This window comes from Salminus brasiliensis, chromosome 24 (genome assembly GCF_030463535.1).
Source record: "Salminus brasiliensis chromosome 24, fSalBra1.hap2, whole genome shotgun sequence".
Lineage (NCBI taxonomy): Eukaryota > Metazoa > Chordata > Actinopteri > Characiformes > Bryconidae > Salminus > Salminus brasiliensis.
Window position 1 is genome coordinate 14,119,959 of NC_132901.1, and position 24,155 is coordinate 14,144,113.

General features: G+C 40.3%; 2 protein-coding genes across 3 annotated transcripts in view; one reads left to right on the forward strand and one right to left on the reverse strand.

Annotated features, from left to right (window-relative positions):
* The window catches only part of clrn2 (clarin 2), an 8,582-nt gene extending 5,906 nt beyond the window's left edge, over positions 1-2,676 (forward strand). The window contains 4 exon segments of the mRNA XM_072670035.1: positions 1,403-1,413; positions 1,779-1,898; positions 1,901-1,957; positions 2,050-2,676. Of these exon segments, the coding sequence (XP_072526136.1) occupies positions 1,403-1,413; positions 1,779-1,898; positions 1,901-1,957; positions 2,050-2,318 (457 nt within the window). The 3' untranslated portion in view covers positions 2,319-2,676.
* A 3,212-nt stretch (positions 2,677-5,888) lies between these two features.
* The window catches only part of lrba (LPS-responsive vesicle trafficking, beach and anchor containing), a 295,746-nt gene continuing 277,479 nt past the window's right edge, over positions 5,889-24,155 (reverse strand). For both annotated transcript variants that reach the window (XM_072669753.1, XM_072669751.1), the window contains 4 exons: positions 18,980-19,078; positions 17,762-17,958; positions 9,037-9,188; positions 5,889-8,302 (listed from right to left, as the gene is read on the reverse strand). In XM_072669753.1, coding sequence (XP_072525854.1) covers positions 8,212-8,302; positions 9,037-9,188; positions 17,762-17,958; positions 18,980-19,078 — 539 coding nt within the window. In that variant the 3' untranslated portion in view covers positions 5,889-8,211. The remainder of the gene's footprint in view (positions 8,303-9,036; positions 9,189-17,761; positions 17,959-18,979; positions 19,079-24,155) is intronic.

The window sequence follows — 24,155 nt, forward strand, 5'->3', positions numbered from 1 at the left end:
CTATGTGTTGCTATGCAGAACAGGTTATTGAAAGTCCTATATTATGTGGATGTAATTAGTAACCTGTCCTAGCCTCCTACCTCAGTCCTACCTCAGTCCTACCTCAGTCCTACCTCCAACAAGACAGGTAGGCGCCTCACAGATCCTCCAGATAATAGTATTGTAGTATAGTAATATAGCTCCAGCTTCCTCACTGTGGGTTCCTTCAGCACTTCAGCTCCTGGAGGTTCCGGAGGAGCCATCCAGCACATTTCCCACATTTCATATTCTGTAGTGAACAACATTATCATCATTAGTAAACAAGCTTAGAAATGTGGCATGAATGAATGTATGTATGTATATGACGTCAGTCCCCTTCCTCTGTATATTAGTGACTAATGACTAATGATTATCTGAATGCAAATCGCCTCAGCACTGGACGACCCCGTCCTGTATCTTCACATGGTAGCTTAATGGATACAAAACTAGAACATCATCAACAGATGGTTGACCAGTTGACTAAGAGGCATTTCTCAGCTTTTAGCAATATCAACCAAACACAGAGTCATGGAACTTGTAGCCATTCTCTCCTGTAGCCTTTTGGAAACAAGACTTTGGTAAAGGAGGAGTTTATAAATGACTTAAATATTATATGCAAATGATAAAAGACTGTTTCAAATATCTCTGTAAATGATGTGGCAGGGACCTTAACTACAGTGGAGCCTACACATGCTTAATAGCCTAGTACCCTTGGTAAGTGTTAAATTACCAAATTAAGTAAAAGGACTTCTATAAATCATATAAACCTTAGATATGATACATTGGAATATATGATGGCATTCTTCAATACTTTAATAACAGTTAAGAAGCAGGGTCTTAAACAAGGTCATTGGTAGTAATTCAGCTGTTCAGATAGAAAGCTATGTATGTAAAAAATGCTTTTAATATGATGGCTCAGGTGGTCAAAGCTTAACCAACTTGATAAATTAAACGGGTCAGCTAATGGTATGTTATTGTATGGGTTTGTGGAGTCCAGCTGGATGCTCAGCTGGTAAAGCACCTTGACCTATGACTTTGGCTATTGAGCATCAAACACCAGCTTAGATCATCTGAAACCAGCAACTAACGAAAGCTTTCCTTTTGATCAGGGTTTCATCTCTGCCTGATGCCTGAGGTGTTAGCTGTGTCCGAACTGTTCACTGCCCCCTACATGTGAAAAAATCCAGACACTATATACAGAGCTATGCACCATACACAGCACTGCTATAGGGAACAGCACTCGACAAGGTAGTGAACGCTTTCGGTGAATGAGCTCAGCAGAGTGCGTCACCCAAGCAATCTGAATGCATCATATGTACACTGCTTCTTGCAGTGCATTGTGGGATTGTGAGACACCACTACAAACAGTGGAACCCCAAAGTAGTTCACTATATAGTGAATAGGGCACTGATGATGGTCAACCAGTCTGGTCAAGCTGATTATGATGGTCGACCAGCTGAGCCATCAAACCAACCAGCTAAGCTGGTCTTCCAGTGTAACCAGCTTGAGCTCTTTGCATTATTTCACTGCAAACTGATCTGAATGACTGTCTGCATTCTCAACCACTGAAATATGAATATAGAAGGAAATATAGAGGGAAAACGGTGATTCTCCTTTATCAACAGGTCGTTCACATGTAGCGTATTTGTTGCATTTTAGATGGCATTTTTTCCAGTGTGCATCATTGGCCAAAAGTCACAAATTAAACGACTGAGGTTATGAGATTATTGAGATTATGTGGTATGTCTTCTCTTTGGCAGTTTTCCCAAGACTGATAAGGAAAATCAATGGCGGCCTTCACATGATCATAATCTTCTTCCTCTTCATTGCTATTGGTTTTGCACTGGTGAGTCTGGCCTTCTGCATTTACAATGCCAGAAAGTACCCTACCAGTCCATCAAAGGACCTCTGGGTCTCTACCTCTGGAACTTTATAGCAGGTAGGTCAACAGGACTTCTATCTATACTGTAAGTAATGTTTCATATTTACTAAACTCTTACTAATCTCTCTCTCTCTGTGTCTCTCTCTCAGCTCTGTTCAGTTCACTAGCTTTTGCCTGTTTCATCGCAGCAGTTCGGTGCCATCGGTTGACAGAACATGTGGCAAACTTTCGGGAAAACTTATTCCACCTTGTGGTTCTAGAAGAGAACCTGGGGTTCTCATTCTGGCTTAGTGTTGCCAGTGCGGGCACACATGCAGCTAACATATTGGTAGTGGCTTCGAGCAGAATTCATCTGCCCAAAATACAGACTAAAAAACCAGAGGAACCTACCATAACAGGAGACGATCTGCTGTACTGAAGAACTGCACTTCAAACCTTTTTTGTTTACGTTTACAGAAATGTGGAATTTGTAAATAAAGCAAGAGACGAGGGATAAAATAAGGTCAAATGAATGTGCTTTGTGCTTCTCCCTAGAAGTGCAAGTGTGTATACATTACCAGTCGAAAGTGTAAATCTTTAAACCATTTTTTGGACACAATAAAAATTCTTACAATTTAGATCTAAGTATTATAAACTGTAAACACTGTATTTTACATGTCAATTCAAATCATTTACATGAGTAGGGCACTGTTTCGACCACGGCTAGATTGCCTTTGATGGGCTGGCAGGCTGGTACCCTGTGGTGGTCAACCAGTCTGGTCAAGCTGATTATGCTGGTAGACCGAGTTGGCCATGGTGGTCGACTAGCTTGCGCCATCAAACCAACCAGCTAAGCTGGTCTTCCAGTGTAACCAGCTTGAGCTCTTTGCATTATTTCACAGCAAACTGATCTGAATGACTGTCTGCATTCTCAACCACTGAAATATGAATATAAAAACATATTCAGAAAGATTCAGAATGATTTGCAATATTTGGAATCATTTAGAGACAAGAATTAAAAACATGGCTTTGTTTTTAATAGTTGCCATCACTTTTTCACTTTCTGACATAATTTGAATCTGGCAGTTGTTCTTTACATTGAGTCCAAATTTCATTTTATATAGATTATTAGAGATTATCCATATTTACTTAAATACAATCTTTGAAGAAACTTTACTTTAGGTGAAGTGTCTTTAGACCTTTAAGAAGTTCTTTACTCTCACACATCTCTTTTACAAACACGGTTCTTCATGGAACCAAAAGTTCTTGCCGTTGGTCTTGCATTGGTAATGACAGCTGCATAGGTTTCTAGTGATCTTTTCTAATGATCTGAAACTATGAGGTTGATTAACGTTAGATATACTTCATTTTGTAGCTAAACATCTTCACCTGGTAGCTGATTTATTTAAAATAAGGCACACCGCTTGTCTTTTGAAGCTTTTGTGCTACAGTACACTCTCTTACAACATTAGTGGTTGTTAGCTGTTAAAGGCTTAGTAGTAGCCTCTCCAAGGCCCTATTGCCATATATGTAGAGAGGCTTAGAGGTTTTGCATGTTCTGAATACTGGAAAATGAACCTACTATTATTTCAACTAATATTGTACATTATATATTGTAACCCCCCTCCCCTATTAAAACTAGCCTGGCAATATCTCTGCATGACACAGAACCATCTGTTTCAGTTTAAAATATTTCGAGTTGTGGGGCTTAAAGGAAACAAGAATGTGGGCCATTAGATTGTTGTGTAGTCCAGCACAGGGCTTACTTCCTATCTCTTAAAGTAATTTTTTTTTTTAGTAGAAATTGATTGCAAGTTATTAAATTATGCACTTAGACATGATCTATTTTTAAAGTGATCAAATGAAATGTAAACACTTGTGGATATTTGTAAATGTTTATATTGGTAAAATGAAATCAAAGTAAAATCTAAGAAACTGATCAGGTAAAAAATTCTTAATTATCTGTAAGAAGATTTATTTTGGAGATATCCTGCTGTTTTGTGTTAAAGTGGAAATTCATAAGAGATCTAATTTTTATGGATAAAACACAAAAGACATAATATCTGAGTCTGTGTGCTGTTGTTCCCAAATTTAAAATCGCACACCAAAGGGAAAATATAAGTCCAGGCTTGAGGGCCCCCCCGTCCACCAATGGGTTCTGGGTAGTCAGCACAGGAGCAATTGTGATTTTACAGGGGATTGCTAACACAGTGAAATACATTTATTGCTTGTTTCAGCACTATGTACATATGTTTGTATGTATTTATATATTTATTTGTTTGTTTGTTTATTTATAAGACTTTATTTTGTAGAACCACAATTTGGAATTGCATCCACAGTATCAAACACACTGTACACTTACAAACTACAATAAAAGCATATTAAGAAGACAACCTTGAAGCTTTGTTGCTTTTGTTTTTCCAAGATTAGAATCCAAATGTAATCTCTGTTATTTAATATTTGGAAATATTACTTAATTTTACAATGCACAGGTATTTTTGTCCACTCACTCATCCCACAGGTTTCAAGATATTTAAAAAACTCCAAGATGTTTAGTCTGACTGGAAAGCTGTGGTACTGTACAGCTTTTGGATTAGACACCTTTTTGATTGGGCACATCAACCACATATCAACACCACTGCAACCACCCAAGATACTATAATAAATACCTACCATATTTTGCCAACCACTTTGAGTAATACATGAACTGCATAGCAGCAGCCTAGATGCCAGCTAAGAGGTCATTCATTCCAGTTGTCTGCTATCTTATCGCCCACATGAGATAAAGTGGTAGGCCTTGCTACAACCTTAGAAACCACCTGAAACACCATTACGTAATAACACCGCAGCAACCACTTACAATACCTCAGTAAACACCTACCAATATCTTAGCAGCACACTAACAACTGCATAAAGGATCATAACAACTGAGCAACCATCTAACAACTGCCTACAACACTAGCCAACCTCAGCTAAGCCGAAGAACACAATGCACACCGATTTCAACTAAGAGGTGCTACTTCTGCCAAACAGATGCTGATGCAGCTCATTAATCCAGTAAATGCTTTTACTGCTGAGAACAAACTACCCTGCCAGAAGGCTGTTTCAGATGGTCTAAGCTGGTCTTTGTTGGTGAAGGTGGTTGAAAAGCTGGTCATCCAGACAGAAAACATTTTCTATGCTGGTACTATTAGAGATATCAGAGCAATCACCAAGCAAACACCTGGAAAGAACAGTTCTGCTGTGACACCAGGTCTGCCCGCAGGGGGGCAGCAGAGTTATTTACACTCTATGCAAGCCAAAAGAACCGTAGAGCAGCGTCTCAGAGTCAGGTATGTCACAGCTCAAGAGTCGGTCTGAAGAAAAGCTCTGTTGCTCATTGCATTTTTATACTGATCTCAGAGCAGTTGCAGACTTTTTTTATTCTGTTAGAGGATGCAGACGTGAATGGGGAGAGCTGAAAGAGTCCAAGTTCAGCTTCTTAAGAACACTTTTAACTCACTGCAGAACACAAAGAAACACTGGAAATCACACTTTCAGATTTAGGGTTCAACAGGAGTCACTTCTGTGGCTGTAAATTTAAACAGAGCATGTATTCTGGTACATTGGCCATGCTAAATAGTCCCTAGGTGTGAAAGGGTGTGTGTGGTAGTACCCTGCAATTAACTAATGTCCTGTCCAGGGGTATTCCTGCCTTGTGCCCTATGATTCTGGGTAGGCTCCAGACCCACTGTGACCCTGACCAGGAATGAATAAGAAGATGCATGGACTCTGGAAAACTGGGAAACATACTTATTCATGTTTATTTTTAGCTTAATCTGCCTGTGTACTTTTGTTCCTACACTGTTAAAGCAAATTAGTGGCAGTTTGGTACGTTCACACCTGGTGGGTAGTAATGGCATTATATATGAAGGGTTTTTTTTATTGTGGTAGCTTTTTTTGCCTAATTTATATCTGTCACATCATTTATGATCATTTATGACATTACCCAATAAAACATATCACCAGATTTGAAAGCACCTCCAGGTACAAAACTCAGTTTATTATAATTCACCACACATTCCACTCAGATTGCCATGAAGTCCAACAACAAAGCTAAAAACAAAAAAAAACAAAAAAAACAAAAACAAATGAAACAGTAGTCATTTCCACACCAGGCCTCACTCTCTCCAGAGAGGAAATCTCCTTCTCATACATCATCATCATCATCATCTATAGGCAGTGCATCATTACACTTCATTCTTGGTTTTCAACAGGGCTTACTCCTCATTACCACCACTGGCCACAAGGGGGCAGCAATGCGTTTAAATGATTAAAGGAATAGTTCATCCTTATCTCTATCTGCTATATGTGTGTGGCTGATTACACAGTCATTTCCACAGGTTTTCCTAAATTGAGAAAAGAACAGTAAACCTGCTCACATGAAGGTTGTTTATGATGGAAGTCAGTGATCTTTTCAAGGGAGCAAATTAGTGGTATTTTGTTACTGGAATAGTGATGTGGGCATGGCTTTCACAGACTCCACTCTAATCACAACAAATACAGGCAAAACGCAGGCAAAGTGATGGCAGCCAAAACTGATTTCTCCGCTGACACAGTTAAGGGTTATTTGGTTTTCTGAAGTTTTCCAAGTTCAGGTAAACGTGTTGAACGTATTCTATTAAATGATTTTTAGAAATAATGAGTATCTGTTAAGAGAAATGACTGTATGTGGTAATCAACCGTATGCTACAGATACAGCAGATAGATTCGAATGAAAACACTTGAAAAACCTAGGCACTCCTTACGAGACTCTCCACTGCCTGTGGAGTTCAGAACTGAGCCTCTTGTCATGAACCCACGTACTTCAGAGAGATTAAGTGAATCAGTATGTTAGTAGTTTTCTGGACGGTTGAGGACTTGTACACAACATAACATGCCTCATAACTAATTGGACACATCAAAAGCAGGCCTGGGTGGCAGGTAGACGTGGAGAATTGGAGTTCAAAAACAACAAAAGATAAAAACAACAAATAATAAGAATCATTCTTCTGCAAATCAGTCAGCCCGTATCTCACAGAACCACTCTGACCCTTACACTGGTCTTATTTTCACTAGAACATTAGCTAAACCCACATTACAGATTTTTTTTTAACCACGTGCAGATTTCAGCCCTTAATTAAACACACACACACACACATATATAGGTTTACACTAACAGCCTATTAATGATGAGCAGCTAATCAAGCTCTCCAGGCTCTGCCTACTATGTGTTCTTTAATAGTAACGGTCATGAGGTTGCACAAGATTTACATAACACAGGTAAAAATCCCATTCAATCCTAATGAGAAGCTGTACATATAATCTGAGGTGGAGCTACAGTTTCTCATTAGGGTGAATATTAATAACACTCTAAATGTAGGTATTGTGATATACACTGAGGTGGAGCTACAGTTTCTCATTAGGGTGAATATTAATAACACTCTAAATGTAGGTATTGTGATATACACTGAGGTGGAGCTACAGTTTTCTCATTAGGGTTGAATATTAATAACACTCTAAATGTAGGTATTGTGATATACACTGAGGTGGAGCTACAAGTTTTTATTAGGGTCAAATAGGTTTTTATCAGCTGTCTGTAAATGTCATTCGATCTTACAACAGAAACTATGAAAAAAACACATTAGTAGGTGGAGCCTGGAGAGGATGACTGCTGTTTATACAGGTCACACATTCACACACACACACACTCTGTTCATAACGGAAAGCCTCTCATGGCAAACAGATGCTAATGAATGGTGTGTGTGAGATTAGGCAGCTATGATGAAGGAGTTTATGTGTAGCCGTGTGCATCAAATGTTTGAATTATTGTATTTCATGTTGTCGAATTTTAGGAAGTTTGCTTAAAGGCAAAACTTGCTGAAGATCGTGCGTACAGATGAACCCTTCAAAATTGGTCACGGCGTTCCAAAATTAAGAAAAACCCCACTCACCCAGTAGTACACAAATATATGTGTTCTCTATACGCACAACAGAATAGAATGTAAATATACTTTTCTAACTATTAACCTCTCTGACCCTTCTTCAGCATCAGAGTCGAGGTGAAAATAGATTTTACAGCTAAAAATAGATTTTTTTTTTGTCAGGTTTTTTCTCCCCAAATATTAGATACATAACCCCTCCCTACGATACGAAATTTCAATAAGATCTACAAAATATAGCAATGCCCTTTTTAAAAATAGCTATGCTTATTTGAATATTCAGAATACATTCAGTGTTCAGTATTCGATAGTGCTGTGGCAGCATCGCATAGTGCCACAATCTGTCACCGCGGTAACCGTGCAGGTAAGGGATCAATATCTGGTTTGGTACTCGTGATGCCATCTGTTAAAGTCGTTGTAGAAGAGAACGATGCTGCCAGATGCCATTCCAGAGATTATACATCTAGAGAAAGCGAGAGAGAGAGAGAGACAGAGAGAGAGAGAGAGAGAGAGAGAGAGAGAGAGAGAGAGAGAGAGAGAGAGAGAGAGAGAGAGAGAGAGAGAGAGAGAGAGAGAGAGAGACACGTTACATTGTGGCATATCTTTTAAGCTGTTGTATTCTAAGCGCTAAAGGTTTGCTGTATCCCTCGAATGCTGCAGGTTATTGTTAAAGGAAATGGATCTATCTGCTCTATGTGTAGCACATGGTGGATGACCACAGGCTCCACAGTCTCCCTAAACTTTGAAAACACAAACCTCCTCATAACAGAAACCAGTGATGCAGATGTGCATCACTAGTGCCATCTCTGAAAGAACCAGCTACACAGATTTACAACCTAACATACAAACAGAAACACGCATTTAGCCTTAACGTTTACTCACTTTACAACCCATCTGCCCATCTGAGTTTAGAGTCAGCGTGTTTTTAGGTTCTTTTAGCGAGACGTATTGACATTAGTGTTTGTGGTAAATGACCACAGACACAGATACAGACTGAGATTAGCTGGAAAAAACACTGGAGTACTTCTTTAAAACATCTGCTCACTGAACTATATTATAAAAGTGTTTAGAGTCTGTGTGTTTAATGTTCATTTTCAATTTGAGGAAAAGCGTTGAAATTGCTGTGTGTGACAATCGTTAAGATTAGAGTGAAAAGCAGCAAAGAATCACTTTATTATCCAGTGTCAAGGGTGTTACCTTTGGTCATTGGAGATGGCCATGGAGCGGATAGCTGCATCACAGCCGGGGTACGAGAAGAGCTGTTTGAGATCGTGAACCTGCCAGACGGACAGAACGCCTCCGTCCCCTCCACACAGCAGATACTGACCATCCTTGCTCAGCAGCATTGCCTACACATACATACATGCACAAGGAAACACTTAATACTGTGTCTTATAATAATAAGGTATAAAACCTTGTATAATAAAGTCAGCAGTGCTCACTTTAATAATGATAAAATAACAGTGTTTTGGCCCCTAACAACAACAACCACAATAATCATAACAATATAATAATAATAACTTGAGGACACAGACAAAACGTAGCATACAGCATCCAGGACATGAAACAATTAAGCAAAAAGGCTGCCTATTTATGCATTTAAGACACCATCTACCAACTACTGTTCTTGCTATTTTTTTAAATAATTTTCATTGTTTTCACCTGGCAACCTTGACTTCAGTGTACTGCCATATTTCTGGTCTCTAATGTACATTAATAACAAACTTAATAAAGCCATACTAAGCCCCCCCTTACTCTGTTCCCATTACTCTGACCCAGTCTGGTAAAGGTTGTGGGAAAAAACAAACCAATCTCAAAACCAGGGTTATACCCCACACCCACTCAGACCCACACCAGAAAAACACACACACACACACACACACACACACACACACACACACACACACACACACACACACACACACAGATAGCCAAACGGCACCTGCATAGTCTCTTTTTTATTTCTGCGCTCCACATATAGTGTATATACATAAGACTATTAATAACTGAATAGGATAAACAACCCAAAAATAAAGAACAGACCCATAATTCACACAGAAATGTAACCTTTTTAATTAAATTAATAATCCTAAAGAAAACCATACAGGGTTTCATCCCACCTTCATCACCTTCAGGTATAAAGCCCCTCAGCATTGAGCTTTGGAGCAGTAGATTCTCTAAAATGATGGTGCTTTATCCAGTCCTTTTAGGATAAGTTGAGGAGTTTGCTTTCTAAAAAGCTGAAACAGAACTCCAAAAAGCACGTTTACATATTCAAAGCATTTTTAGATCTTTCTGGTTTGCTTGGCCACTTCCTGAATGAAGGAGGTTGAGGCATTTGTTCTAAATTACATCAGCCAGTCTGAGACTCAGCAGACTCTGCAGCATTTCTAAAACCCCACTCTTAGCATCAGGACTACAGAAAAATTATTTATGAGAAATAATGTATGCAAACAGACTGGATTTACCAGAGCAGCTGGATGATGAAGATGATAAAGACTTGTACGTCAACACTAAGAGAGAAAGCAGCCTGCAGTACGGCGTATATGGTAAATAACCATAATAATTAAGTTGTCTGTCTATCAATCTGCTGGTCTGTATATCAATCAATCTGTCAGTCAGTGCAAACTTTAGCCACAAAAAATGTTTTTGATATGTCTGCCTCTACATGCTTCATATCCCTAAAGATAAGGATTGCAACATATAAGAACTAGAAAAAGCTGACTGCTGCACCATTTAAGATGAAATTCAGATAGGAAGTAGGTGAAAAAGAAGTCAACTCCAACCTTGTGAAAAGAAGACAACAGCTCTGCATAGAAAACTTCAAATAGGTTGAACTGGTTACTAACTGTTCACTGGTTCACTCCAGTGGCAGGAGTCTAGACAAGCAGTGCCAGATCAGGGCAGAATCAACAGCACCTCAACCAGGTTCTAGTGTCATGTTTTTGCATTATCCTTTAAATTTGGAGAGGAGATGGCACTGATGACTAATGGGAAAATCCATCTGTCTGTCTGTCTGTCTATTAATCTGTCTGTCTGTCTGTCTGTCTATCCAGAATTCATTCCCAGCCCTATACGTAGCCCCTCCAACCTCTCAAAGTGGAGAGGTTTCTGTCTCTGTGCTGGATGGGGGGGTCGGTTTGATCTGTGCAGGGTGTCGGTTGTGTGTATGGGGATGCTGTGTATTATCCTGCTATTGGTCATTGCTGCACAGTCAGTGACCAAACATCAGCTACTCACCAGCTACATTAACCTGACCATAGAGTGCACACAGCTGCAGAACAGATGCAGACAGCTGGACCAACACTCAGAGTGCTGGTACGTATGAGAGAGAGAGAGAGAGAGAGATGTTTCTACTCTGGCTGCATCTGTTGTATGATTTTGTTATGATTTAATTTTGTTTCCTTTGTCCTGTTGCAGATACTGAGTTGATGGACATCATAGTGAAGCCAGACATGGCCCTTCATATTGTGTGTGTGTTGTGTAATATTGTTATGTGTTCCTTTATTTTCAAGTAACCTTGAGTACACTGGAGCTGTTTAAATAAATAAACTAAATAATCTACAGTAAATGATTCAGCATCTATCACAAATTATTCTGACTCCTACAACGTATTCGGAATCTGCTATGACTTATTTAGTATGTACTATGGCTTATTCAGTATCTACTATGAATTATTCAATATCAACTACTAATTATAGTATCTACTTCAAATTACTCAGTATCTACTTTAAATTACTCAGTATCTACTATGAACTATTCAGAATCAACTCCTAATTATTTAGTATATACTTCAAATTACACAGTATCTACTACAAATTAATCAATATCTACTATGAATTACTCAATATCTACTATGAATTAGTATCAACTACTAAGTATTCAGTAGATGCTGATCAAATCACAGTATATTCTGTGAATTGTTCAGTACCTACTTCAAATTACTCAGTATCTACTATGAACTATTCAGTATAATATTCTAATTATTTAGTATCTACTACAATTTACTCAGTATATACTACAATTTACTCAGCATCCACTACAATTTACTCAGCATCTACTACGAATTAATCAGTATCTACTATGAATTACTCAGTATCAACTACACACATAAATCCAAGTATTTGATCAAATGTAGTATCTACTATTCATACTACTCAGTATCTACTTAGTATCTACTATAATTATTTAGTAGATACAATTCACAGTATCTTCTGTAAATCTACTATGGCCTATTCAGTATCTCCTATAAAATATTCAGCAATTCTTCAGCAGATTCTTTGTTTAAGATGATTGTTAAGGATAAAAAATGCTGAAAGAAGACCTTCCGATAACTGCCACCACCGTTAGCGTGGCATGTTTATATCTAATGCTTTCCAGTAGAACTGTTCTCTTACCTAATCGTCTGCTGAAAAAGAGAAAAAGACAGAGTCATGTGATCTGGCAGCGGCTTACACATTCAGTCTGTAACTAATCTGCATCTAAATATAGTAGATGGTTCAGTACAGCTGCCATTTTTCATTATTACACTGACCTTTGACCTCATCTTTCAGCAGACAGTAAATCTCGCAGATATCTCTGCACATACCATACAATCCACAGCATACAAAATAAGATGATATGGCATATAAAGTAATACTATTCATTGCTCATTTAAAAGCCATTGATAGACAAATCAGTAGAAATCTACTGATCTTACAGTTTAAACAGGGTTAAACTATGTTCAGTAAGAGCAGATTTAGAGTACAGACTGTCATATGATCACATTATCAGCACAGTTATGCAATATTCTATTTAGCATCTGGCTGTCTTGTGTGTGTGTACTGTGTATTAACAAATTCCTATGAAGTGCAATTTTGCTGTATTTTGTTTTTGTAAGTAAACTCTCCCTGCATGTGTGTAAAGTCAAACCAGGCCTGAACTTCAGACCTTACTGTAAAAATATGCCTTAAAATCCATCTGCTGCAGCGCTACATTCAGAAATGTGTGTTGCACATGTGCTGGACATTCAACTTGCTACATCTCAAATCAACTCCAGACGTTACCTTTTACACTGCCTGTGATAAATCCCCCTCATACAGCATGTAGGCTGTGGTGTTGACGGTAACGCCTGTGTCCAAAATCAGGCCGAATTTACTATATAGTGCCTGTATTTGGGGTAGGTCCCACACTCCACTTTATACACTATATATAGGGCATTCCTTTAAACTATACCCTCTTAAACCAGCTATACCCTATTCACTGTACAGTTCATTATTCTGGGCTCCATCCACTGCGTAGTGCGTGTTTTTGAGCAGTTTTGACTAAAAATATGACCTATTCACTACACAATTTATTAATACCATGCCCCAATCACTACATAGAGCATTATTCTGCACTGCGTCCAAAACTGCCTCATTCACTTTATAGTACATTTTGTCCTGTGCATGAAAATATCCTGTATTCACTATATAGTGTAGTAATTTGGGACGTGTCTGAACATAAGCTCACTACATCATGCACTACTTTGGACAATGTCCAAAATATGCTCTTTTCACTGCATAGTGCAGTGTAGTGAGTAATATCTAAAATGACATGTTATTCACTACATAGTGCACTGTTTTAGAGGTGTATCGAAAACTGTGCCATACCAGAAATACAGCACATTTGAACACAGCCAGATATCAGGAAGTGCTTTTTGGCTCTTGGTCACGTTCCTGGCCTGTGTTTAGAGGGGTTTCCCAAATCTCGTGTGCATGTTTGGCCAGAAGGGCCTCAGCTGCCTTAGCCTATCAGAATCAAAGCTGATGTACAGCCTGTTCTCTTCTGCAGCGCCGGAGTCCCGCAGAGCTGGGCAGACAGAGCAGCAGATTTATTCACTCCTCGGCTCTTCCTCTGCTCTTATGGGCTGTGTTAGAGTTTTAAAAGTGTCCAGGGACACAGATATACACTACTGCAGGAGTCAGTATTCACAACAGAGACACTGCAGCCCAAAATCCACAGAACACCCTCACGTTACTCACACTGGGGAAAGACTGGTGCCCAATATTATACATACTGCATACTACACACTATTTAACACTAGCAAACTAGTAGCAAATACAGTCTCTGAAATGTGGCATATAGATATCCAAGCACAACAAATAGCATATTTTCTTTTCATTCAGAATATGCAATATTATCTTAAAAATGAGAAAAATGGTGGTGAAGCACATTTGAAAAAAGAAGATATTTCGCAAAACCGATAATCACGAGGAGGAAATCTTTAAGACACTGCCGCTTAAACCACTGAATGTTTTTATGGCCTGTACAAACTAAGCTTTGTGAGCAACGGTACAGCAGTTCAGGAGCTGAATCAGCACAACAAGCAGTTGATATCTGCTGATATCTCAACACCAGGAGTAAATGGACACACACTGCATTACCAGATCACCAGCTGAACTGTATCACATTACCTCAAGAGTATATGTTGCCTCAGAATTTTATGTGTATGTGTGTGTGATGTGTGTGTAATTGAGTGTTGGTTTACACTGAGGGAAGTGCAGCAGCTCGTAATTTTACTCAGATATGTGAAGCCAGGAGTAGGCGAAACCCAGACAAATTCATCATCCTGCTCTTCCTTAATCTGCTCCATCTCTGTGTTGCTCAGCGCTAAACAGCTGTACACTAACTCCTGCTCCTCTTCCTATTTAATGGCAATAATTACAATCACAAGCCTACAAGAAGTGTAAGATCTGTGCTTAATTAAGTGATTATCTTTAAAGAGATGGGTCAGACAGTAGTCTGCAGTAACCTTTTTGCTAGGATTCTGTTGGAATTCCTTTTGGGTTTTACCAGGGCCTTCATGGAAATCTCCTTGGATTCTGCTGAAATTATTAAAGGGCTCCGCTAAACTTCTTTTTGGGTTTTTACTAAGGTTCTGCATGAATTCTGAAGGGCTCTGATAAACTTCTAATTCGATTTTATAAGGGTTCTGCTGGAATTCTGCTAGGGTTCTCCTGACATCCTGTTAGGGCTCTATTAAACTTCTCCTTGGATTTTCACTAGGGTTCTGCACGGATTCTGCTAGGGCTCTGCAAAACGTCTTTTTGGATTTTACTAGGGTTCTGCACAGATTCTGCTAGGAATCTGCTGCAATTTCGCTAATGTTGTCCTGGCATTTCACAAGGACTCTTCTAAACTTCTATTTGGGTTTTAGTAGGATTCTGTTTCTGATAGAGTTCTGCTGAAATCCCACTATGGCTCTGCTAAAACTTTTTGGATTTGACTATGGCTCTATGACTATGGAATTTTGCTAGGGTTCTTTTAGGTTTCAGCTGGCATTCTACTGAGACTGGAGGTTCTACTGGGGCTCTGCTTGCCTGTGTAAATCACTCGTCTCTGTCATGAATAGCAGTGTGATACAGCATTGTTGCCAGAAGTAGGATATCAGACGTACAGTCAGTCGGTAATGCTAAACAGCACTGTTGCTCCCGACAACACCAGACAGAACAGGATCTTTTTCATCTCTCTCTCTCTTTCTCTTTATCTCTGTTTCAGGTCAGGCTCTCTCCAGAAAGGGTAATGACTGTATTTATAGAGACATTAACACAATTAATTGTGTCAGTGGATGGAAAAAATCTGCTAAAAACATTACTGTCACACACACACACACACACACACACACACACACACACACACACACACACAGCAGAGAGTAGGAGAAGTAAAGTCTTAATGCCAGTGGAACAGGACAGTGTAAAAAATACTGTTGGTGAAGCAGGCTGGGCAAAAGCAAATCACCCTAGCTAGTGGCAGAACAGTAGGGCACTCTAATAGACTAATCTGGCATAGAGCTCCAGTTAGCAGGATGCTACGTTCTACTAGTTTTGCTGCTAACCAGTAAGTAGATTCGCAGAGGAATAAGAGTATACAGTGCTACAGCTATAAACTATACAACAGAATATGTTTCATAAACATGCTAAATGATTTAAGGATAAATAACTAGAAATAATATTATACTCTGATTATCTGCTTACAGGAAATTGACCTCCCTTGAGATGAGACAATTTCAACCAGTCAGTTCAGAATAATCTATAGCTCTGTTCATCATCATCACCCTGCCATACCCATTAGAGGGAGCGTGTCATTTCAAGAGTAATTATACAACAGCTAGTCACGGCCATGCAAGCTGATTGGTTGAGAAGCGCTGTTATTTCTGCAGAATTTTTTTTTTATTCACAAACACCCGATCACTCTGCTGACTGCCGTCAAACCAAGACGGAAAGGAAATGCCCTTAGCATCAGAAAACAAGAATGACCTAAAACAAAACGAAAAGAATTAAGACAGGAATAAACAACAAAAACACAAAGGAGTTTAAGGAGCTGGAGAAGGAACTGCAGGCTGTGCAGTAATACGGCCTTCAAGAGTGCACATGAACCCCACCACAAACCCGTATTTGTGGGAAACTCAGATTTTTCAGTGAGCTCTGGCTTTCCGAGTTAGGGGTAACTGTATTTTAAATTGGTTATCTGTTGGATATTTAGCAACATAAACACTGCAGTCTATTTTTTTACTGGTTTACTCTTATACGCAACCGATACGTCTTACTGGATAGAAATACTGTTCAGCTCACACCTTGCTCTTTGTTTGTTTGTTTTGTTCGCAGTAGATATAACTGTAAATATTCTTGCTCTCTGTTGGCAACAGAAAAACTTATGAGCACTAAAGTCGTGAGTACAAAATACTGAGGTGGACCTGAAGGCAGTTTGAGTGGAAATCCTGTTGAATCAATGCAGTGCAATCACCTATATCCACGTAGGATTACGTTTACTGTTAGTTTAAGTAACACTAATCTGTATTATTATTATCATTAATAATAGTAGTAGGTGTAGTATCAGCTGTATTGATGTTTTATTAATGAAAACAATGATGCTTTAATCTGGTTGAAAGCAGAACTTGGGTGGGTAGCTGGTTAGTGTTAACAGGTGAGCCGGCGTTCCCCAGCCTGAGTGAAAATAAATGACAGTCGGACACGCGGAGGAAGCTAATCAGGCCGAGAACAGCACAGGGCAACAAGATCCCACCAGGCTGCAGCTTTTTGGAAATGGGAAGCAGGTGTGTGTGTGTGGGTATTTTCCCAGGCCTACAGGAAAAGAGAAAAGGAGCTGCTGGGATTTTGGGAGAGCTGCCCACTGGTGACTAATGTGGCCTCTCTCTCTCTCTTTCTTACACACACACACACACACACACACACACACACACACACACACACACACACAGGGTCTTTCCCCCTTAGGGCAGACTGAAAGTCTCTCTGTCTCTGACATGCTGTAACACTGCTGATCAAAGGCCAGCTCTTTCAGACAAGAGTGAGTAAAAGAGAGAAAGATGGAGAGAGAGAAAGACAGAGAAGAGAGAACGAAAAAGAGTGAGAGGGGAGATGGAGAAGAAAAAGAAAGCATGAGAGGGGGAAGGAATAGAGAGAAAGGGAGGGAGAGAGAGAGACTGCCTTTAATAGTACTCCAGTTAGATGTGGTGATGCTGCACAGACTCAGAGGAAAAAGGAGAGAGGAGAACCAGCTCTTTCAGACAAAAAAAAGGAGAGTAGAAGAACTGAATGACTGCAATTCCAACAGCCAGCGTAACACACCACCACTGAGTGCTGCTGTCTGCTCAAGCTAAATCTTCATCTACCAGCCGTGTAAATCTGTCACCTCACAATAGTTCAGCTCAGTTACGATGATATGACTCAACATATGTAATGGATACTTTAACAATTATGAAAACTCTACACTATTTCAAATAATAATAATAATAATAATAATAATAATAATGTATGTTGTTTGCCAGGGTGTTGCAATATTGCAAGTGACTGCTATGGAACTGCTAGCTGTTTACTATGGTAGTTTGTTTGGTGGTTGCTTGGGCATTACTAGTGTATACAGTCGTGTATGCATTTACCCTGATGTTATCCTCCAGCTCTTTGTGCTGCAGTAGTTTGCCGTTGATGCTGTAGGTGCAGAAGTGGCCGTGGTCGTAGTAGATAACACAGTGTCCTTCAGTGGAGGCCTGCAGGAGCCGGGGCCGCACACACCCCTCAGGGCCCTCCAGAGTCCGCAACAGCTCACCACTCATCGAGTGGATCAGACACGGACCCTCTGATCACAGACACAGACTCTTAATCAGTTTTCATTCTGATACAAATATAAACATCTATAGTCATACTTTTCATTCATATACAAACACACACAGTACTGTACAAAAGCCATCTGAGGACCCTTAGCGAGAGGGTAGTAGTAGACTAGTATAGTTACAGCATATAAATACTAAGAAATAAAGACAAATAAACAACTGATGGTAATTGCTCTGTGTATGATAGTTTTAGCTTCACCATTCAGTTCCCACCCAAAACCTAGTCCATCTAATCAGTCATTAGGGTAAATCAGGGAGCTGCTGGTGGAACTAAACACATCTAGACAGTGACTGTTCACAGAGATGTCAGTATTTTTATAACTGTGCTCACATAACCAACTTTATTAATTAATTTATTAAATGTATTAATTTTTATATGTATTACAAGTTAGACAGTAAGTGTAGACCTGTAAACATACTCATTTATGCAATGATCTAATCAGTCAATCATGTGGCAGTAGTGCAATGAATAAAATTCTGCAGATACAGACCATGAGCTCAGAATTGGGGGGGAAATGGGTTGTTTGTTTTGCTGGTTTGAGTATTTCTAGAACTGCTGATATCCTGAGAATAATAATAATAATAATAATAAAAGTAATAATAATTGCTAGGGTGTTTTTATAGGATTGTTGTGATATTGTAAGCAACTACTTTGGAACTGCTGGCTGTTTTTTATGGTAGTTGAAAGGGTTTATTTTTTTTTTTTTTCACAGGCATTTTATGATCATCATAAAAAAAAATGATTATCTATTTAATTGTTTTTATTTTCTTATGCACTGATTTCTGAACTGTTGATCTCCTGAGATTTTCAGCACTGATTTTCTAGAATCTGGGATTTTCTAAAGTTTACTCAGAATGGTGCACTAAAGAAAAACACATCCAGTCATCAGCAGTTCAGTATACAAATGTGGCTTGTTGTTGACAGAGAAGAGAAATATCATTATTGTGTGATGAAATTAAAATAATGCATCTGTATCTGTCCCTTACCTTTTGAGCCGCTAATAACCAATCCCAGCTCCGCACACACACTTGCACACGTCACTTCACAGTCATGCCCGGTCAGGATTGCTCGAGGTGTCACAAATTCTGCCAAACACACAAACACACACAGATTTTAAAAACTGTAGTACTGCCAAAGCTGTCATTTCTGTGGACCACTAGAGGGAGGCAGACAGCAAAATCCATTTACAGTCATTTACAGTCCAGCTGTTTGAAAATACATGATATGCTGCTGTAGCAGGTTTTACTGCTGTCTATTATTGCTTCAGTTTTATTAAGTGTATTTGTATTAAACCACTCAATTAGGAATACTAATTAAGAATCCCCCACACATTTAGTTCAAACAGTTCTGGGGCTGGCCTGAATAAACTGAATACTCTAAATCAGTCATTGCATTGGTATTTGTCTGGAATTAGCATCAGTATTTTGCAGCTTCTTTATTATTATTTTTTAAGATGTGGTATTGAAAATAAGTTTTTGAGACACAGAGGAGTATTCAGAGCCTGTAAAGCACTGTCCAGCTGGTCCTAGTGGATGTTCTGTATCTTATTGTTTAACAAAAGTTTAAGCGGCGGTCACACTAGATTTACAGTTCCATTTGCCCTGTGAAACTGACGTCAACAACTGGACTGGAAGCATGGCCAAAATAAAAAAAAACCCCATCCGTTTTTGCAGCTAGCAAGCTAACATCAGCTAACCAATAAACAGTAAAACACCAGTATACTTGCTACAGTGCAGTGTGGCATGCTGAGTCTTGATGGTTACGTTAGTCAGTGTTTAAGTAACTACAGTGGTTGGGTGGCTGTGGAGTGATTTGCACGTTTAGAAGCTAATTTAGCGACAAGCATGCTGGCTAACTCATGTCATCATAAACAATACAAGTACAAAGATAGTTTGTGTCTACAGGCAGACTGTGGGGGATGAAATACTTCACCAATCACCAAGTGTTTCAGTAATCTCTAATAGACTTGTTGTCTATGTGCTTTATGGTACTGTATAACTCACTGTTTTAACTATGTTATGTCCTTTTATTCATTTAAAGAGAACAGTGTGTCATCCAATGTTGATTTTTGGCTGAAGCATCACTTTACCCATGGTCTTTCTCTCTCACGTACATAATGCCTGATCCATAAATGTACAGTTTTCATTAGGTAGTAAACTTCTTCAGGTTTGAGTTATGCTCTACAGTGAAGCAGATTAGAGGCCTGAACCCTGAGCAGATCAATAAAACTGATATAGTGCAGTATCACTTAACACCACACACCATTTGGTCTGTGTTAAAACAACATCTGACTATAATTTAATCCTCATACACAGGACATATATTACCACTATATGTACATGACTGAACTATCAGTTACCTGTTCAGGAAAAAAAACATCTTCTGGAACATTATTAGTTGGTATTTGGTATAACATGGTACACGCTATTTAACAATTTCACAATCCTACTGATATTATTAGTGTATTATTTAAAACAAAACCCATGTTTTGTAATTTAATAATTTCACTTACTTATAAAATAATAATATTATTCAGTTAGGCAGTAACTAAATACAATCAGTGAACTGGGAAATTAATTGACGTATGACTGATATTGACTGATTTTTTTTTTACCTAGTCCCATGACAAAAATCAAGCTCATGTAACAGACATTTTTTACACCCTTTTCTCTAATTAATGACTGAAAACTGGACCTAAATGTTGACTTGGATCTTCCAAACAGCATTGCCCTCTAGATGGCAGTATAGTCTGCAGAATCCTGTTGCAGGACACTTTGTTCTCTTGCTTGCCTGCAAATTACCTGAGGGCAGACTCGTGCTTCTGATTACTAGTAGAAGAAAACTGATATGTTAGTATTTTGGATGATAATTAGAAAATGACACTAAACCAAACCTGCTCTATAGTCCACCACCTCCAAACCAAACCTGCTCCATAGTCCACCACCTCCAAACCTGCTCTACTCTTTAGTCCACCACCTCCATACCAAACCTGCTCTATAGTCCACCACCTCCAAACCTGCTCTAATCTGTAGTCCACCACCTCAAAACCAAACCTGCTCTATAGTCCACCACCTCCAAACCAAACCTGCCCTATAGTCCACCACCTCCAAACCAAACCTGCTCTATAGTCCACCACCTCCAATGCAAACCTGCTCTATAGTCCACCACCTCCAAATCAAACCTGCTCTACAGTCCACCACCTCCAAACTAAACCTGCTCTATTGTCCACCACCTCCAAACCAAACCTGCTCTATAGTCCACCACCTCCAAACCTGCTCTACTCTATAGTCCACCACCTCCAAACCAAACCTGCTCCATAGTCCACCACCTCCAAACCAAACCTGCTCTACAGTCCACCACCTCCAAACCAAACCTACTCTACAGTCCACCACCTCCAAACCTGCTCTATATTCCACCACCTCCAAACCTGCTCTATAGTCCACCACCTCCAAACCAAACCTGCTCTATAGTCCACCACCTCCAAACCAAACCTGCTCTATATTCCACCACCTCCAAACCTGCTCTATAGTCCACCACCTCCAAACCAAACCTGCTCTATAGTCCACCACCTCCAAACCTGCTCTACTCTGTAGTCCACCACCTCCAAACCAAACCTGCTCCATAGTCCACCACCACCAAACCTGCTCTATATTCCACCACCTCCAAACCAAACCTGCTCTATAGTCCACCACCTCCAAACCAAACCTGCTCTATAGTCCACCACCTCCAAACCAAACCTGCTCTACAGTCCACCACCTCCAAACCAAACCTGCTCTATAGTCCACCACCTCCAAACCAAACCTGCTCTATATTCCACCACCTCCAAACCTGCTCTATATTCCACCACCTCCAAACCAAACCTGCTCTACAGTCCACCACCTCCAAACCAAACCTGCTCTATAGTCCACCACCTCCAAACCTGCTCTACAGTCCACCACCTCCAAACCAAACCTGCTCTATAGTCCACCACCTCCAAACCAAACTTGCTCTACAGTCCACCACCTCCAAACCAAACTTGCTCTACAGTCCACCACCTCCAAACCAAACCTGCTCTATAGTCCACCACCTCCAAACCAAACCTGCTCTATAGTCCACCACCTACAAACCAAACCTGCTCTATAGTCCACCACCTCCAAACTAAACCTGCTCTATAGTCCACCACCTCCAAACCAACCCTGCTCTATAGTCCACCACCTCCAAACCTGCTCTATATTCCACCACCTCCAAACCTGCTCTATAGTCCACCACCTCCAAACCAAACCTGCTCTATAGTCCACCACCTTCAAACTAAACCTGCTCTAAAGTTCACCACCTCCAAACCTGCTCTACTCTATAGTCCACCACCTCCAAACCAAACCTGCTCTATAGTCCACCACCACCAAACCTGCTCTATATTCCACCACCTCCAAACCTGCTCTATAGTCCACCACCTCCAAACCAAACCTGCTCTATAGTCCACCACCTCCAAACCTGCTCTATATTCCACCACCTCCAAACCTGCTCTATAGTCCACCACCTCCAAACCTGCTCTATATTCCACCACCTCCAACCCTGCTCTAAATTCCACCACCACCAAACCTGCTCTATAGTCCACCACCTCCAAACTAAACCTGCTCTATAGTCCACCACCTCCAAACCTGCTCTACTCTATAGTCCACCACCTCCAAACCAAACCTGCTCCATAGTCCACCACCTCCAAACCAAACCTGCTCTACAGTCCACCACCTCCAAACCAAACCTGCTCTACAGTCCACCACCTCCAAACCTGCTCTATATTCCACCACCTCCAAACCAGCTCTATAGTCCACCACCTCCAAACCAAACCTGCTCTATAGTCCACCACCTCCAAACCAAACCTGCTCTATATTCCACCACCTCCAAACCTGCTCTATATTCCACCACCTCCAAACCTGCTCTATAGTCCACCACCTCCAAACCTGCTCTATAGTCCACCACCTCCAAACCAAACCTGCTCTATAGTCCACCACCTCCAAACCAAACCTGCTCTATATTCCACCACCTCCAAACCTGCTCTATATTCCACCACCTCCAAACCAAACCTGCTCTACAGTCCACCACCTCCAAACCAAACCTGCTCTATAGTCCACCACCTCCAAACCTGCTCTACAGTCCACCACCTCCAAACCAAACCTGCTCTATAGTCCACCACCTCCAAACCAAACTTGCTCTACAGTCCACCACCTCCAAACCAAACTTGCTCTACAGTCCACCACCTCCAAACCAAACCTGCTCTATAGTCCACCACCTCCAAACTAAACCTGCTCTATTGTCCACCACCTCCAAACCTGCTCTACTCTGTAGTCCACCACCTCCAAACCAAACCTGCTCCATAGTCCACCACCTCCAAACCAAACCTGCTCTACAGTCCACCACCTCCAAACCTGCTCTATAGTCCACCACCTCCAAACCAAACCTGCTCTATAGTCCACCACCTCCAAACCAAACCTGCTCTACAGTCCACCACCTCCAATGCAAACCTGCTCTACAGTCCACCACCTCCAAACCAAACCTGCTTTACAGTCCACCACCTCCAAACCAAACCTGCTCTACAATCCACCACCTCCAAACCAAACCTGCTCTATAGTCCACCACCTCCAAACCTGCTCTATAGTCCACCGCCTCCAAACCAAACCTGCTCTATAGTCCACCACCTCCAAACCTGCTCTACTCTGTAGTCCACCACCTCCAAACCAAACATGCTCTATAGTCCACCACTTCCAAACTAAACCTGCTCTATAGTCCACCACCTCCAAACTAAAGCTGCTTTGTATGTATCCATCTAGTTGTACAGATGTTTTGTTAATAGTAACAGTCAGACACTGTCAACGTGTGTGTGTGTGTGTGTGTGCATGTTCATGAAAAGCCTGTAAGAGCAGAGCTTCGTTAACTAGATCATAATGAACTATAAATCCCTCTCCATCTGTAAACCAACACTTAGCAATACACATATAAGGAAGTTTGCCAAATCAGTGTGTGTGTGTGTTAGTTAGAGAGTGAGAGGTGTAGGCAAGAGTGTAAGTCTTTGATCAGTGCTGTAACCATATGTTCATATGAATGCAGGGGGGGTGGTCAGGCTTGGCATTTCTCACTATTATCTTTGTGAATGTGTGTGTGAGAGTGAAAGTGAGGACCAGAAGGAGA